The 13,410-nt window shown below is 46.8% G+C and overlaps 1 protein-coding gene across 1 annotated transcript in view; it reads left to right on the top strand.

Moving 5' to 3' along the window:
* The first annotated feature begins 2,443 nt into the window (after window positions 1–2,443).
* The window catches only part of LOC122919696 (collagen alpha-1(I) chain-like), a 240,984-nt gene continuing 230,017 nt past the window's right edge, over window positions 2,444–13,410 (top strand). The window contains exon 1 of the mRNA XM_044268877.1: window positions 2,444–2,860. Within this exon, the coding sequence (XP_044124812.1) occupies window positions 2,743–2,860 (118 nt within the window). The 5' untranslated portion in view covers window positions 2,444–2,742. The remainder of the gene's footprint in view (window positions 2,861–13,410) is intronic.

The following is a 13,410-nucleotide window of genomic DNA, read 5'->3' as shown; positions in this document are numbered from 1 at the left end:
GTGCCTTCTTTTTTTTGGGCCACATTCACACAGCAATTTCTGCCGTAGTTGTTCGTATTGGATGGAGCTAACCCGGGATCAGACACACCGTGGCCCCAAGAGACGACTGTCCGCACACCGCGCCAATGTGCCCACTGTCCTTCATTGGCATGGTCTTTGCTTTAGACTGCTGGCCCACAAACTACAGCGCTGCCTCGTATGGAGACAGACACCACGTGGCCGCTGCCGGAATTTTGTCGCGATGTCTGCGCCGATATTCCTTCAGCAAGTTGCAACATGTGAATGGGCCCTTTAAAAGCAGCCACAAAGGTCAAGACACAATGAACCAGAACTGACTTCTTATTAACTTCGAGAGAGTTTTTCTAGGCACTCTCTGAGGTCAGGAGGGAGGAGCCGTGATATCACGTATTGTGAATAGCAGATCCTGTGTTATCTATAGAGAGGTGTTATCTGTCATTGTAATTCTGCCTGTTATGATAATGAAATGACTTCTAGGAAGTTACCTGTTACAGAGCAGGAAGTCTTTACATACTTTATGCCCAGTGGGTAGTGTGACATGGAAAATAAAAATAATTTTAAAAAGTATCTTAAAGGTAAAAACGTGACTTAAAGGGGTTGCCTCATCTTGCCATTACGAACATGAGACTAAAGCCTGCATTAGACAGGCAGATCAGGAGGAAAGCGTTCCCTCTTGGCAATCGCTTGCTAGCTAGCGGAGGAGACCACTGCTATTACATGCAGCAATTTCCTCTGCAGCCATCGCCTGTCGCCATACCGTCTAGTGGTTTGCCAGCGGCAGATCACTATTGGACAGCGCGATCTGCCGCCAGCAAGGGCTGATTTTCTAAGCATGCTTTAAAATCAGAACTGCCAGATGAGCGTTTGCTCATTCATCGGGCAATCAGCAGCAGTATTAGGCTAAATGCACACAATCGTTGTTTGTTTCCGTGTCCGTTCCGTTTTTTTTGTTGCCGATAGGATGCAGACCCATTCATTTCATTTCACCGTGTGCTGTCCGCGTCAGTATGTCCGTAGACCTGCAAAAAAAAAAATAGACTATTCTTGTCCGTTTTAGGCATTGTTACAATGGATCCACACAAAAAAAAACACGGATGGCATACGTTTTTTTTGGGGGGCGGGACCGCAAAACACCTATGGTCGTGTGCATGTAGCCTTACACTGCCAGATGATTGCTATTGAGTGTTCACCGATTATGGCTGAAATATTGGACAGTATAATACAGCCTTAAGGCCCCTTGCAGAAGGGCGAGTATTCCGCGCGGGTGAAATGCGTGATGCTAACGCATTGCGCCCCCGCACGGAATCCGGACCCATTCATTTCAATGGGGCTGTGTACACGTGCTTTGGTTTTCACGCATCACTTGTGCGTTGTGTGAAAATCGCTGCATGTTCTATATTCTGCGTTTTTCACGCAACGCTGGCCCCTTAGAAGTGAATGGGGCTAAGTCAAAATCGCATAGCATCCGCAAGCAATGCGTTTTTCACAGATGGTTGCTAAGAGATGTTGTTTGTATACCCTCCGTTTTTTATCACAAAAACGCATTAAATCGCATTGCACCCGCGCGATAAAAACTGAACAACTGAACGCGATCGCATACAAAACTGAATGGCTTTGCTTGCGAAATCGCGCATTTTTCACTGAACGCATTTGCAACGCATCCGGACCTAATCCACTTACGCCCGTCTGCAAGGGTCTTTAAGTCTTGACCACCAGGTGGCTGGGAAGCATCCAAAGCCGTGGCCAGTGCTCCCCTGTTTCAGCAGCTCCTATTGCAGTGCATGGGAACTACGGAAACAGCACCGCAAGTGATACGGTTTCCCTGACTCGGGGAACGTCGTTCCGCTGGAGGTCTGGACTTACAGTAGTCTCATCTCGCCTTAGCAATGGTGAGAGGAGACAGCCCCCTTAAAACAATAAATCATTTTCTGATGACGCGTTCCCTTTAAGAACGTGGGGGAAGACGACAGCTCATCATTTATAAGGTATTGGTGAGTCTGTGTATTTTCGGGGGGGGTGCGGTGTTTTGTGACATATAGGATGTAGCAGGATCTTACTAACCACAAATCAGTTTACACTTTTACTCCATTACACAAATCTGCTTCTCGCCCTCGCAGTGTAACCCTATAGCCAGACAGGAATTCCTATATTCTGCATAATGTTTAATGAATTTCCCAAAGTTCACTGCCCCTACACCCCACCTTCTCCTTACTGTACAGGTGGCTCCCACCCCCCCTCCACCTGCACATCAGCAATTTGAGAGAGAGGGTTGTCCCTAGCCCCCTCCTGAATGGCTTTGCCCCTCGGTGGGTGTATCTAAGTCTCTGCAGCTGAGAATGGACTGCAGAGTCCCAGAAATACTCTGTAGAGAAGGATGTGCTGCTGGACTTGGGGGTCTTTGCTTCTCACTAGAGAAAATGTAAGGGCTGAACCCCTATTTTAATAGTAACTACCGCTATATTGCTGCATTAGCACCCCAAAAGCTGCAGAAAGAACCCACTGATTGTGTGAGATGCATTGTTATGGAAGGGTTAGATAGCTGCACAGGACTGCAAAGGAGGGGGCACTAAACACGATTTTTTGGGGCTGCTAATAAGGAATATAAGAGAAACCGGAGAATAGAGGAAAGCCATAAAGATAACCATATAGCTGTGATTGCTACATAAACTCTGATGCTTGAAAAGTGCAAGGACTGGATGCATTTACCCACAAGGAATAAGGACTATGGATATGACCAGGGGGCACTGCCAGCTGGCACCACTGCTGTTCCTCGTGGCGCTGGTCTGGGCTGGATCCTTGGAGCTTGAAGACAGTTGGGAAGCAGGATCTGGACAGATGGCAGGTAAGGAATACCTGGACTGTGATCTGTATGATAACTTCTCCGGAGGTTTGCTGGTGGAGGAGGGCAGGAGGGGCATGCTCGGGTTCAGCACACTCTGAGCATCAATTCTTCACCATCCACAAAGTGAAGGCGTGAGGTAGTATCTTCAGGGACGGAGCATCCACCCTGACTGATGAGGCTTAACATCCCCACCGTCACATACATCCAAGACACAGTGTGTTGTAAGGACAAGGATTTCACATGGGATGTAACAAACATGAGGGATTCTCCCCAAATTGTATAAGGCTCAGAATCTCTATAATTACAAAGTGTCACCCCAAATTGTTATGGCCTATGCCTTATAGGGTAGTTTCAGTGTGTCATTATCCTGTACCCCAATGTATCAGTATGTCATTGTTCTATACCCTGTGTGTCATTTTCCTGTACCCCAAATGTCAGTGTGTCATTGTCCTGTACCTCACGTGTCAGTATATCCTTTTCCTGTACCCCAGATGTCAGTGTGTCACTATCCTGTATGTACCCCAAGTGTCATTTTTCTGTCCCCATGTGTCAGTGTGTCATTGTTCTGTATCCCAAGTATGTGTTGTGTTATTGTCCTATCACCTCCAAGTATCAGTTTCTCATTGTCCTGGACCCTGAGTGTCAGTATGCCATTTTCCTGTACCCCAAGTGTCATTGTCCTGTACGCAAAGTATCAGTGTGTCAGTCCTTTCTCCTCCAAGTAATAGTTTCCCATTGCAATGTACATCAAGTGTCAATACCCTGTACCCTAATCGTCAGTGTATCATTTTCCTGTACACCAGTGTCACTGTCCTATCACCTTAAGTATCAGTGTATTATTTTCCTATACTTAGTGTCCCTTCATCATTTGTAGCCCAAGATTCAGTGTGTCATTGCCTTGTACCCTGTGTCAGTGTGTCAGTGCTTTGTACCCTATATCAGTGCCTTGTACCCTGTGTCAGTTTGTCATTACCTTGTACCCTATGTCAGTGTGTCAGTGCCTTGTACCCTTCATCAGTGTGTGATTGCCTTCCGCCCTGTGTCAGTGTGTCATTGCCCTGTACACTGTCAGTGCCTTGTACCCTTCGTCAGTGTGCCATTGCCTTGTACCCTGTGTCATTACCTTGTACCCTATGTCAGTGTGTCAGTGCCTTGTACCATTCGTCAGTGTGTGATTGCCTTGTACTCTGTGTCAGTGTGTCATTGCCTTGTACGCTGTGTCATTGCCTTGTACCCTGTGTCAGTGTGTGATTGCTTTGCGTCCTGTGTCAGTGTGTCATTGCCTTGTACCCTGTGTCAGTGCCTTGTACCCTGTGTCAGTGCCTTGTACCCTGTGTCAGTTTGTCATTACCTTGTACCCTGTGTCAGTGTGTCAGTGCCTTGTACCCTTCATCAGTGTGTGATTGCCTTCCTCCCTGTGTCAGTGTGTCATTGCCCTGTACACTGTCAGTGCCTTGTACCCTTCGTCAGTGTGCCATTGCCTTGTACCCTGTGTCATTACCTTGTACCCTATGTCAGTGTGTCAGTGCCTTGTACCATTCGTCAGTGTGTGATTGCCTTGTACTCTGTGTCAGTGTGTCATTGCCTTGTACGCTGTGTCATTGCCTTGTACCCTGTGTCAGTGTGTGATTGCTTTGCGTCCTGTGTCAGTGTGTCATTGCCTTGTACCCTGTGTCAGTGCCTTGTACCCTGTGTCAGTGTGTCATTGCCTTGTTCCCTGTGTCATTGCCTTGTACCCTGTGTCAGTGCCTTGTACCCTGTGTCAGTGTGTCATTGCCTTGTTCCCTGTGTCATTGCCTTGTACCCTGTGTCAGTGTGTCAGTGCGTTGCACCCTGTGTCAGTGTGCCATTGCCTTGTACCCTGTGTCAGTGCCTTGCACCCTGTGTCAGTGTGTCAGTGCCTTGCACCCTGTGTCAGTGTGTCAGTGCCTTGCACCCTGTGTCAGTGTGTCAGTGCCTTGCACCCTGTGTCAGTGTGTCAGTGCCTTGCACCCTGTGTCAGTGTGTCAGTGCCTTGCACCCTGTGTCAGTGTGTCAGTGCCTTGCACCCTGTGTCAGTGTGTCATTGCCTTGTACCCTGTGTCAGTGTGTCATTGCCTTGCACCCTGTGTCAGTGCCTTGCACCCTGTGTCAGTGTGCCATTGCCTTGTACCCTGTGTCAGTGCTCTGTACCCTATATCATTGCCTTGCACCCTGTGTCAGTGTGTCAGTGCTTTGTACCCTATATCAGTGCCTTGCACCCTGTGTCAGTGTGTCAGTGCCTTGCACCCTGTGTCAGTGTGTCAGTGCCTTGCACCCTGTGTCAGTGTGTCAGTGCCTTGCACCCTGTGTCAGTGTGTCAGTGCCTTGCACCCTGTGTCAGTGTGTCAGTGCCTTGCACCCTGTGTCAGTGTGTCAGTGCCTTGCACCCTGTGTCAGTGTGTCAGTGCTTTGTACCCTATATCAGTGCCTTGTACCCTGTCAGTGCCTTGCACCCTGTGTCAGTGTGTCAGTGCCTTGCACCCTGTGTCAGTGTGTCAGTGCCTTGCACCCTGTGTCAGTGTGTCAGTGCATTGCACCCTGTGTCAGTGTGTCAGTGCTCTGTACCCTATATCATTGCCTTGCACCCTGTGTCAGTGTGTCAGTGCTTTGTACCCTATATCAGTGCCTTGCACCCTGTGTCAGTGTGTCAGTGCCTTGCACCCTGTGTCAGTGTGTCAGTGCCTTGCACCCTGTGTCAGTGTGTCAGTGCTTTGTACCCTATATCAGTGCCTTACACCCTATGTCAGTGTGTCAGTGCCTTGCACCCTGTGTCAGTGTGTCAGTGCTTTGTACCCTATATCAGTGCCTTGTACCCTGTGTCAGTGCCTTGTACCCTGTGTCAGTGTGTCAGTGCTTTGTACTCTATATCAGTGCCTTGTACCCTGGGTCAGTGTGTCAGTGCTTTGTACCCTATATCAGTGCCTTGTACCCTGTGTCAGTGCCTTGTACCCTGTGTCAGTGTGTCAGTGCTTTGTACCCTATATCAGTGCCTTGTACCCTGTGTCAGTGTGTCAGTGCTTTGTACCCTGTGTCAGTGCCTTGTACCCTGTGTCAGTGCTTTGTACCCTATATCAGTGCCTTGTACCCTGTGTCAGTGCCTTGCACCCTGTGTCAGTGCCTTGTACCCTGTGTCAGTGCCTTGCACCCTGTGTCAGTGTGTCAGTGCCTTGTACCCTGTGTCAGTGCCTTGCACCCTGTGTCAGTGTGTCAGTGCCTTGCACCCTGTGTCAGTGCCTTGCACCCTGTGTCAGTGCTTTGTACCCTATATCAGTGCCTTGTACCCTGTGTCAGTGTGTCAGTGCTTTGTACCCTATATCAGTGCCTTGTACCCTGTGTCAGTGTGTCATTGTTATAGAAACTCAAAATATGAACTCCTCAATAATATTACAGAGATGAAAAAAATGCAGGACTCATAATACATGCATCAGCTGAGTGGCTAGACTCTTCTGCCTTCCAATATCTAATGATAGCACCATGTGCCATTGTGATCTGTGTTGCTCGTTTGGTCTCTTCCTCACTTATTACCGCCCTCTTCACTATGATAATTTCGTGACATGTTCAGATCCATTGCTCAGCCTCATATCACATTTCTTCTCACTGTTCATGAGGGATCCAGATACCATCTATACCGTGATAAACATCAGGGCTTGTTTAAAGGGATACACACGTCTAATTCATTTAGGTATCAACTAATTCATCCTGATACATTTATAAAACATTTCCTAACTAATCATTTCCTACCAACATCTTCACAATGATAGGATTGATCTTTCCAGATTCAGAACATGGGTATCATGTGTTCCTGTATACTGAACTGCGGCAAGTAACAGATGATGGGGGTGATATATATCTTCATCCTAAAAAAAAAAAAAAAAAGTTTTGGGATCTGAGCCAAAAATTTGTCTGGAGTGGAAAGCTGCAAATTACAGAGATATAATGGTATTATACGGAACAGGGCCACCACCAGGCAAACTTTGGCAAATGCCAGGGTCCACTGGGCTTGGGGAAGGGTGGGGGCATGGCAATTTGGGTAAACCTTTGCTATTCTTATCATCATCACCCAAGGACCCATATACTGGGTCCTTGGGTGATTAACCCTCTCATCTATTTCCTTCTCACAAATTATGTTGGTGTCAGTAATTGTTTTGCAGATATCCTCTCCAATGAGTTGCATAGCATATCTGGAATGTTTGACAAGATGATAACAAAATTCACTAGGTTTTACGTTTTAATGAACACAACTTGATGTAGTACCTGCTTATGACCTGCAGGTGGCAATGTGTCTGTGAAGAAATTTGAACCCAAACCCACTGTATATCTACATCATTTCAGGACAATGCTGGTTTTAACCTAAGTGAAAAATACATGTGTTCTGCATTAAAATCAAATCAACACAACGTTCTAGTTTATGGCTTAAAAATTAAAAGATATGTTCTATAAATTGTGCGCTACTTTAGCTTGCGAACAGTACAACCCAGGATCCTTGGCAAGGGTGGTGCCTTCTACTGCGATTAGCAGTCTAGTGTCGGGGGATTCTGGGACCATTTGAAGATCTCTCATTACCTTATGTCTATAAAATAAACCAGAACATGTCTCTTGGCTTAATGCCACAATATATGCATTTGGTTTCCTTATTTCTAGATTTAAGGTAAGATTAGGCCAAGTGGTGACTTCACTCCTTCGCTCACAAAATCATGGTTCGGTCAAAAACCTGAAGGGTCTTTAGGACAGCATACTGTATAGAGGAGAACGTCATCATTATAAGAGGGTCGTGAGAGAACAAAAAACCGTAGCTGTTTTCTTCCAGAAACAGCACCACTCTCATGTCTATAGGCTGCATTTGGTATTGCAACTCAGTCCCATCCTATAGATGACTAAGGTGTTTTTGGCCTGGAAAAAAATTTACGTACCACATTTATTACAAGGCATTTTATTATTTTCTTAAATTTTTTATGGTTGATTAATAATGGTGAAGATCGGTGGCATAACTAAGCTCCATGCACTGAAATTGCTTCCCCAGCTTCCTGTTACACAAAGTGTTTGCCTGGATGTACCACTAGGGGGAGCTCAAACCAAATTTTTACATCTCCTATTGCACTTACTACTAGAGAGCTCCCCCTAGTGGTGGCTGAAAGCAAATAGATTTTTATCATTTTTAAAGAAAGCAGCAGATTTGGAACTCTGTGTGTAAAGGATGCAGCTCCAAAGTCCATAAAGATATATTATGTTGCACATGATTTCTTAACAAACCTTTCCAGCCATGTATTAGTATCAAAGGGCAATGCTGTTTAGTTTGTTGCCTTGTGACACCACCCCCGTCGATTTTCTGTATCCAAGTGCATTAGTATTGCATCCATATTGCAGCAACAAACTTAAAGGGGATCTCAGGGATTTTGATATTGATGGCCTGTCCTCAGGATAGGTCATCCACCTCTGATCAGTGGGGTTTCTGACTCCTGGCACCACCACCGATCAATGCTTAGGAGCGCCAAGAGCACTTAGGCCTCATCCTAGGCCACTGATGTCATGTTCATCGGTCACATGGCCTAGGCGCAGCTCAGTCCCATTCAAGTGAATGGGGTGGAGCTGCAATACCAAGCACAGCCACTATTGAATGGACGGCGCTGTGCTTGTTATGCTGTGAGAAGGCTGCCTCACTCAACAGAGCACCATAGCTTCCGGGGCGTTAATAGTCGGACCCCTGCTGAAAATCCCGGAGGACCCCTTTAAACTACTTTACCTAATCAGTCTTAAAGCATAGGATCAATACGATCCTGAAGACGTCCTTTACATTACTTATTCTGGTAGGTCACCTGACATATTAATCTAGCGCTGCGCAGCGCTCCGCTATTTAATAGACGGCTCCTATTCTATAGGGTTAAATTCGCACATTTACCTCTAGACATATATTTTTAGCTACAGCTGCTCTGATTTGGGCCCGTGCCCAGCGCTGCTTGCTTGGGTAAGCATGAAGTGTTTGGGTTTGCAATCAAAGTAAAACAAATGACATGTAAATCCATAGGCCCAGGGGGATCCCTGCGCTGCATCGGGAGGACTGAATTATGAGACCGGGCCGCCAGGTTGCTTGGCAGCTGGGCGCTGGGTTTCCAAGACTGAGTCAATAGGTAAAGACGGTCAAGCTGGGAGTTTGGGCACCAACCAAAAATATCTGACGGGCTGTAACAAAACCTGGATTTATGGAAAGTGTCCGCTGATTTCAGACCGAAACCGTCCAAAAAGCAACGTCCGACTGTGAGGTGTCTCTGTTTTATATCCTGCAGCTACAGAACAGTAAGGAAACTGCATAATGAAATATGGGGATTTGCAAGACTACAACACTTTTTTGAAACTAATGTTTGGCTAATTAAAGGGCATCTGTCAGCAGTTTTGTACCTATGACACTGGCTGACCTGCTACATGTGCAATTGGCAGCTGAAGACATCTGTGTTGGTCCCATGTTCATACGTGCCCCCATTATTGAGATAAATGAAGTTTTTTTTGTATGCAAATGAGCCTCTAGGAGCAACAGGGGTGTTGCCATTACTCCTAGAGGCTCTGCTCTCTCTGCAACTGCCACATCCTCTGTACTTTGATTGACAGGTCCAGGTGTGATGATGTTTTCTCTGGCTAGACCTGTCAATCATAGCTGCAGAGGAAGCAGCAGTTTCAGAGAGAGCAGAGCCTCTAGGTGTAACGGTAACGCCCCTGTTGCTCCTAAAGATTCATTTGCATATAATAAAACATAATTTTTCTCAGCAATGCGGGCACATATGAACATGGGACCGACGCAGATGCCTTCAGCTGCCAAGTGCACATGCAACAGGTCATCCAGTGTCATAGGGACAAAACTACTGACAGATGCCCTTAGGCTTAAAGACGTTTTCCACTTTGAACAAACTCGAAGGGTACCTCCTATAAGAGGGCTGCCCATGCCAAACTGGGAACACTCACTAATGTACGGATGTCCTTGATGGGGTCTCCCTTCTATTAGCCAGGGTGGTACTACTGCAGAGAATAGCCCGTCTGGAGGACTCAATGCAATATGATACCATTTAATACCACGTTTCTCCTGCCGTCGCCGCTGCAGGAAAATGTGCAACCTTCCGTACCTTCTCCAGAATGTAGACTTTGAAGCCTGTCATTTGTTTGGCTCATGGCCTATAGGAGTGTGCAATTACTTGAATAAATGCAAATATGTCTGTGCATTACATGGATAGCTAGCTGATTTCAAGGGGAGCTGTGCAATGCTTCATTTCTCCTGTGGGGGCACTACAGCGAAACTCAACCCTTGCTGCTAGGCTCGCCAGCAGACCACAGCTAATGGTTGGAGCGGATCCAAGCAGCGGCATACTCTGTGATCGACGTATCCTAAGACGATGCTTGTAACAATCAGGGATAGCACAAAGCAGACCACCCTATAAAGGGCCACAACAATAATTGTAAAAATATTCTTAAGGGATAAGAGAAAGTTGATGCATCTTCTGACAACTGCAAAAGTCTCAATGTATTATGAATCAAAAGTAGCACAATCTTTATTTTGGAAGGTTCTTTCCATTGCGAATTTATCCCAAAAGTGAACTGTCCCTTTAAGAACATCTTAAAGGGGAAGTCTACCTGTATGAAATATCGCAGAGAAATGTTAGATGAAAGGTAAGTGGCCACAATGCAATAGTTTCCATGCTCATTTGGAGCACACAGCTCTTCTATGGAAGTGCCACTGATTTTAGTGATGCCTATTTGTTCCCGGGCATTGGTCGGGGTCCATGACGTGACCGGCTTTACCCTGAAGGTGAAATAAGACAAGACTCAGCGGATTAATTCAATATAAAACCTGTTTATTTATGGGCCCCTCCTGCCGGGACGTGTCTCCATTGAAGCTGAGCTTCGTGGCGTTCTGTATGAGGTTTATTTGTTCAGACCATGTGTGTTATTTCATTCACTGTTGGCTTTCATGGGCCTGTTTGGTTTCCAAAAGAGATAGATGAAACGAACGCCCCATCCCCCTCCCCACACCACCCCCACCCCCTCTCCACGGAGTCTTATTTACATTAATGCATATGTGGAACTGTGCGCACATTTATAATGTTATATCGCATAAGGCATCACATGGAGGACAAGAGGGTGGAGATGGGTCCAGCTCGCAGGCTTTGTGGTCAAAGGGGTCGGCTCATCTCAGACACTGATGGCTCCTGGGATACATCTGGGACCTGCTCCTATCTCCAGAACGGGGCCGCTGAAGTGAACAAAGACCATCCGAAAAAGGGACAGCGCTCACGCAGCTATAGAAATTAATGGTGAGTACGCTGCGCATGCGCAGTGTGCTCTCCTTCATTTTTGGGGTCTGTTCTGGAAATAAGAGCGGATCCTCAGCTTGGGACCCACACGTATCTGACAGTCAGGGCCAGGTTGGAAACTTAAAGGGGTTGTCTCATCATAGACAATAGGGCATATCGCTAGGATATGCCCCCATTGTCTTATAGGTTCCGGACCCGCACCTATATCGGGAACGGAGCCCCCCCCCAAGGTGGTGGCTGGAGGATTCGGGTCTGGCCACCACCAAACCCGCTCCCCATAGAAGTGAATGGGAGTGCACCGCGCATGCTCAGCCCCAGCTCCCATTAATTTCTATGGGGCCAACGGAAATAGGCGAGCCAGCGCTCAGCTATTTTCGCCGGCCCCATAGAAAATGAACGGAGGGTGGCTGCGCATGCACAGTGCGCCCTCCTTCACTTTCAGGGCTCTGTTCTCTATATCGGTGCGGGTCCCAAAAGTAGCAAGTTAAGCTTTTGAAAGCAGACAGGATATACAGGATAAGTATCTGATCGGTGGGAGTCTGACTGCCAGGACCCCCACCATCCTGAGAATGGGGTCTCGTTCCCCTCCTGCACGAATGGAGCAGCTGAAGTCCAATAGAGAATGAATGAATACAGGGGAACGGGACCCCGGTCATGGGGCTGGTGGGGGGCTGTGGAAAGCGGATAAAGTTAAAAACATGGCGCAGAGCCATTAAAAGGCGATGGAAGTTATGTAAGTAGGTGCGTAAAGGTGGGATGAGACACAAGGCTCTGTTCACACTGACATTGGGGCCTCCATTTGGAGCCACATTGGGAGAACCATTGATCGATGGTTGCCATCAAGGAAACCGCAAAGGCCCTCACTGGAAGCTAAAGGGGTCTATTGGGGGCCATTTTGATCGGTATTTTGGCAGTTCCAGTCTACCTCCACGCAATGTCTACCTCAACGCAATGTGAACTGTGCTTAGACAAACTTTCAAGGCTGTGGTCTCCCATAGCAACCAGCTACAGCCCAGCGCTGGAAAAGAGAAACCTGCGCTCTGATTGGCTGCTGCCAGATACATAAGGAGCAATACACTGGCCTCTAGAGTGGGCGTGGACAGGCAGCTGAGTGACAGGAGGGAGGGGGCGGGGCCGGAGGGTCAGTCAGCTGTGAGGTAAAGAAGGAAGGGCGGCCATGTCAGGAGATTGTGAGAGAAATGAGACAAAACTGAGGTAATTCTGAGGTAAAAAGTGTCAGCAAATGGGAGGGGAAGATAAGTAACCTGAAGAGGGACCCCGACAGCCACAATTACTGCACAGAATATATATATATATATAGCAAGGTTTGTTACGGGGCCCACTATGCCTGTTGTTATGGGGCCACTATGCTTGGGTCTCTCCCCTGTCAGTATGGGGCCCTGTGTTATTGTGGGGCCACTATGAATGTTTTTACGGGGACTTTATAGTCGTAGTTATAATATAAGCTATCATTATGGGGCCCCCATAGGGGGAGCGCCTTAGTTAAGGTTGAGTGTATGTATATATCTGTATGTAGTGAGCTCCCCCTAGTGGTGTCTGCAGGCAGAAATAATACAGGATTTACGGTAATTCCACGGTAGTATGAAGGTGGAGTGCTATAAAAAAAAACATGATTTATGGCAAAATTAACAAATTAACCTATTTTGTGTAAATAAAGGGAAATTTAACCTATTTTGAGTAATTAAAGTGAAATTATAAGAACACTTCAACTTTTTCCAGCCCTAAAGAAACACAACTATTTCCAGTGGTATTATCATTAGTGACTTTTCATTAGAATCGTCCTGAAATTTCCTTCTCTGAGACGTTAATATCCTCTCGTGTGCCAAGGAGCGTGCCCTCTCCTAAACGAGCCCCTGTCATGATCATTTCCTCCCACGCTTATGTCAACAGGTTTGACAGGAAATGAGTTTATGAGGCAACAGGAACATTTTCGGAGAGAGAGCTTAATTGATGCGGTGTAAAAAAAAAAAAAACGGAGAACGCCGGAGATTGGAGTAATCCTCCTCATCGTCGGCGCGACGCAGACATTTCACATTTAGAATTTAATGGGATCTGTTTAGGGCAATTAGCAAGTGGAGAAATATTGTACGAGGGCCAAAGGGAGCGGAGTTAATGGACTGGTATTGACGCAAGGCCCATTGTGTGGATTGACTTACACGGCAATAAATTAAACCGTAACGAGTCTGCTTTTCAATCGCTATTTTTACCTAAACT

The sequence above is a fragment of the Bufo gargarizans genome, chromosome 9, assembly GCF_014858855.1.
Source record: "Bufo gargarizans isolate SCDJY-AF-19 chromosome 9, ASM1485885v1, whole genome shotgun sequence".
In the NCBI taxonomy this organism is placed as follows: Eukaryota; Metazoa; Chordata; class Amphibia; order Anura; family Bufonidae; genus Bufo; species Bufo gargarizans.
This window is presented reverse-complemented; position numbering and strand designations above follow the sequence as displayed.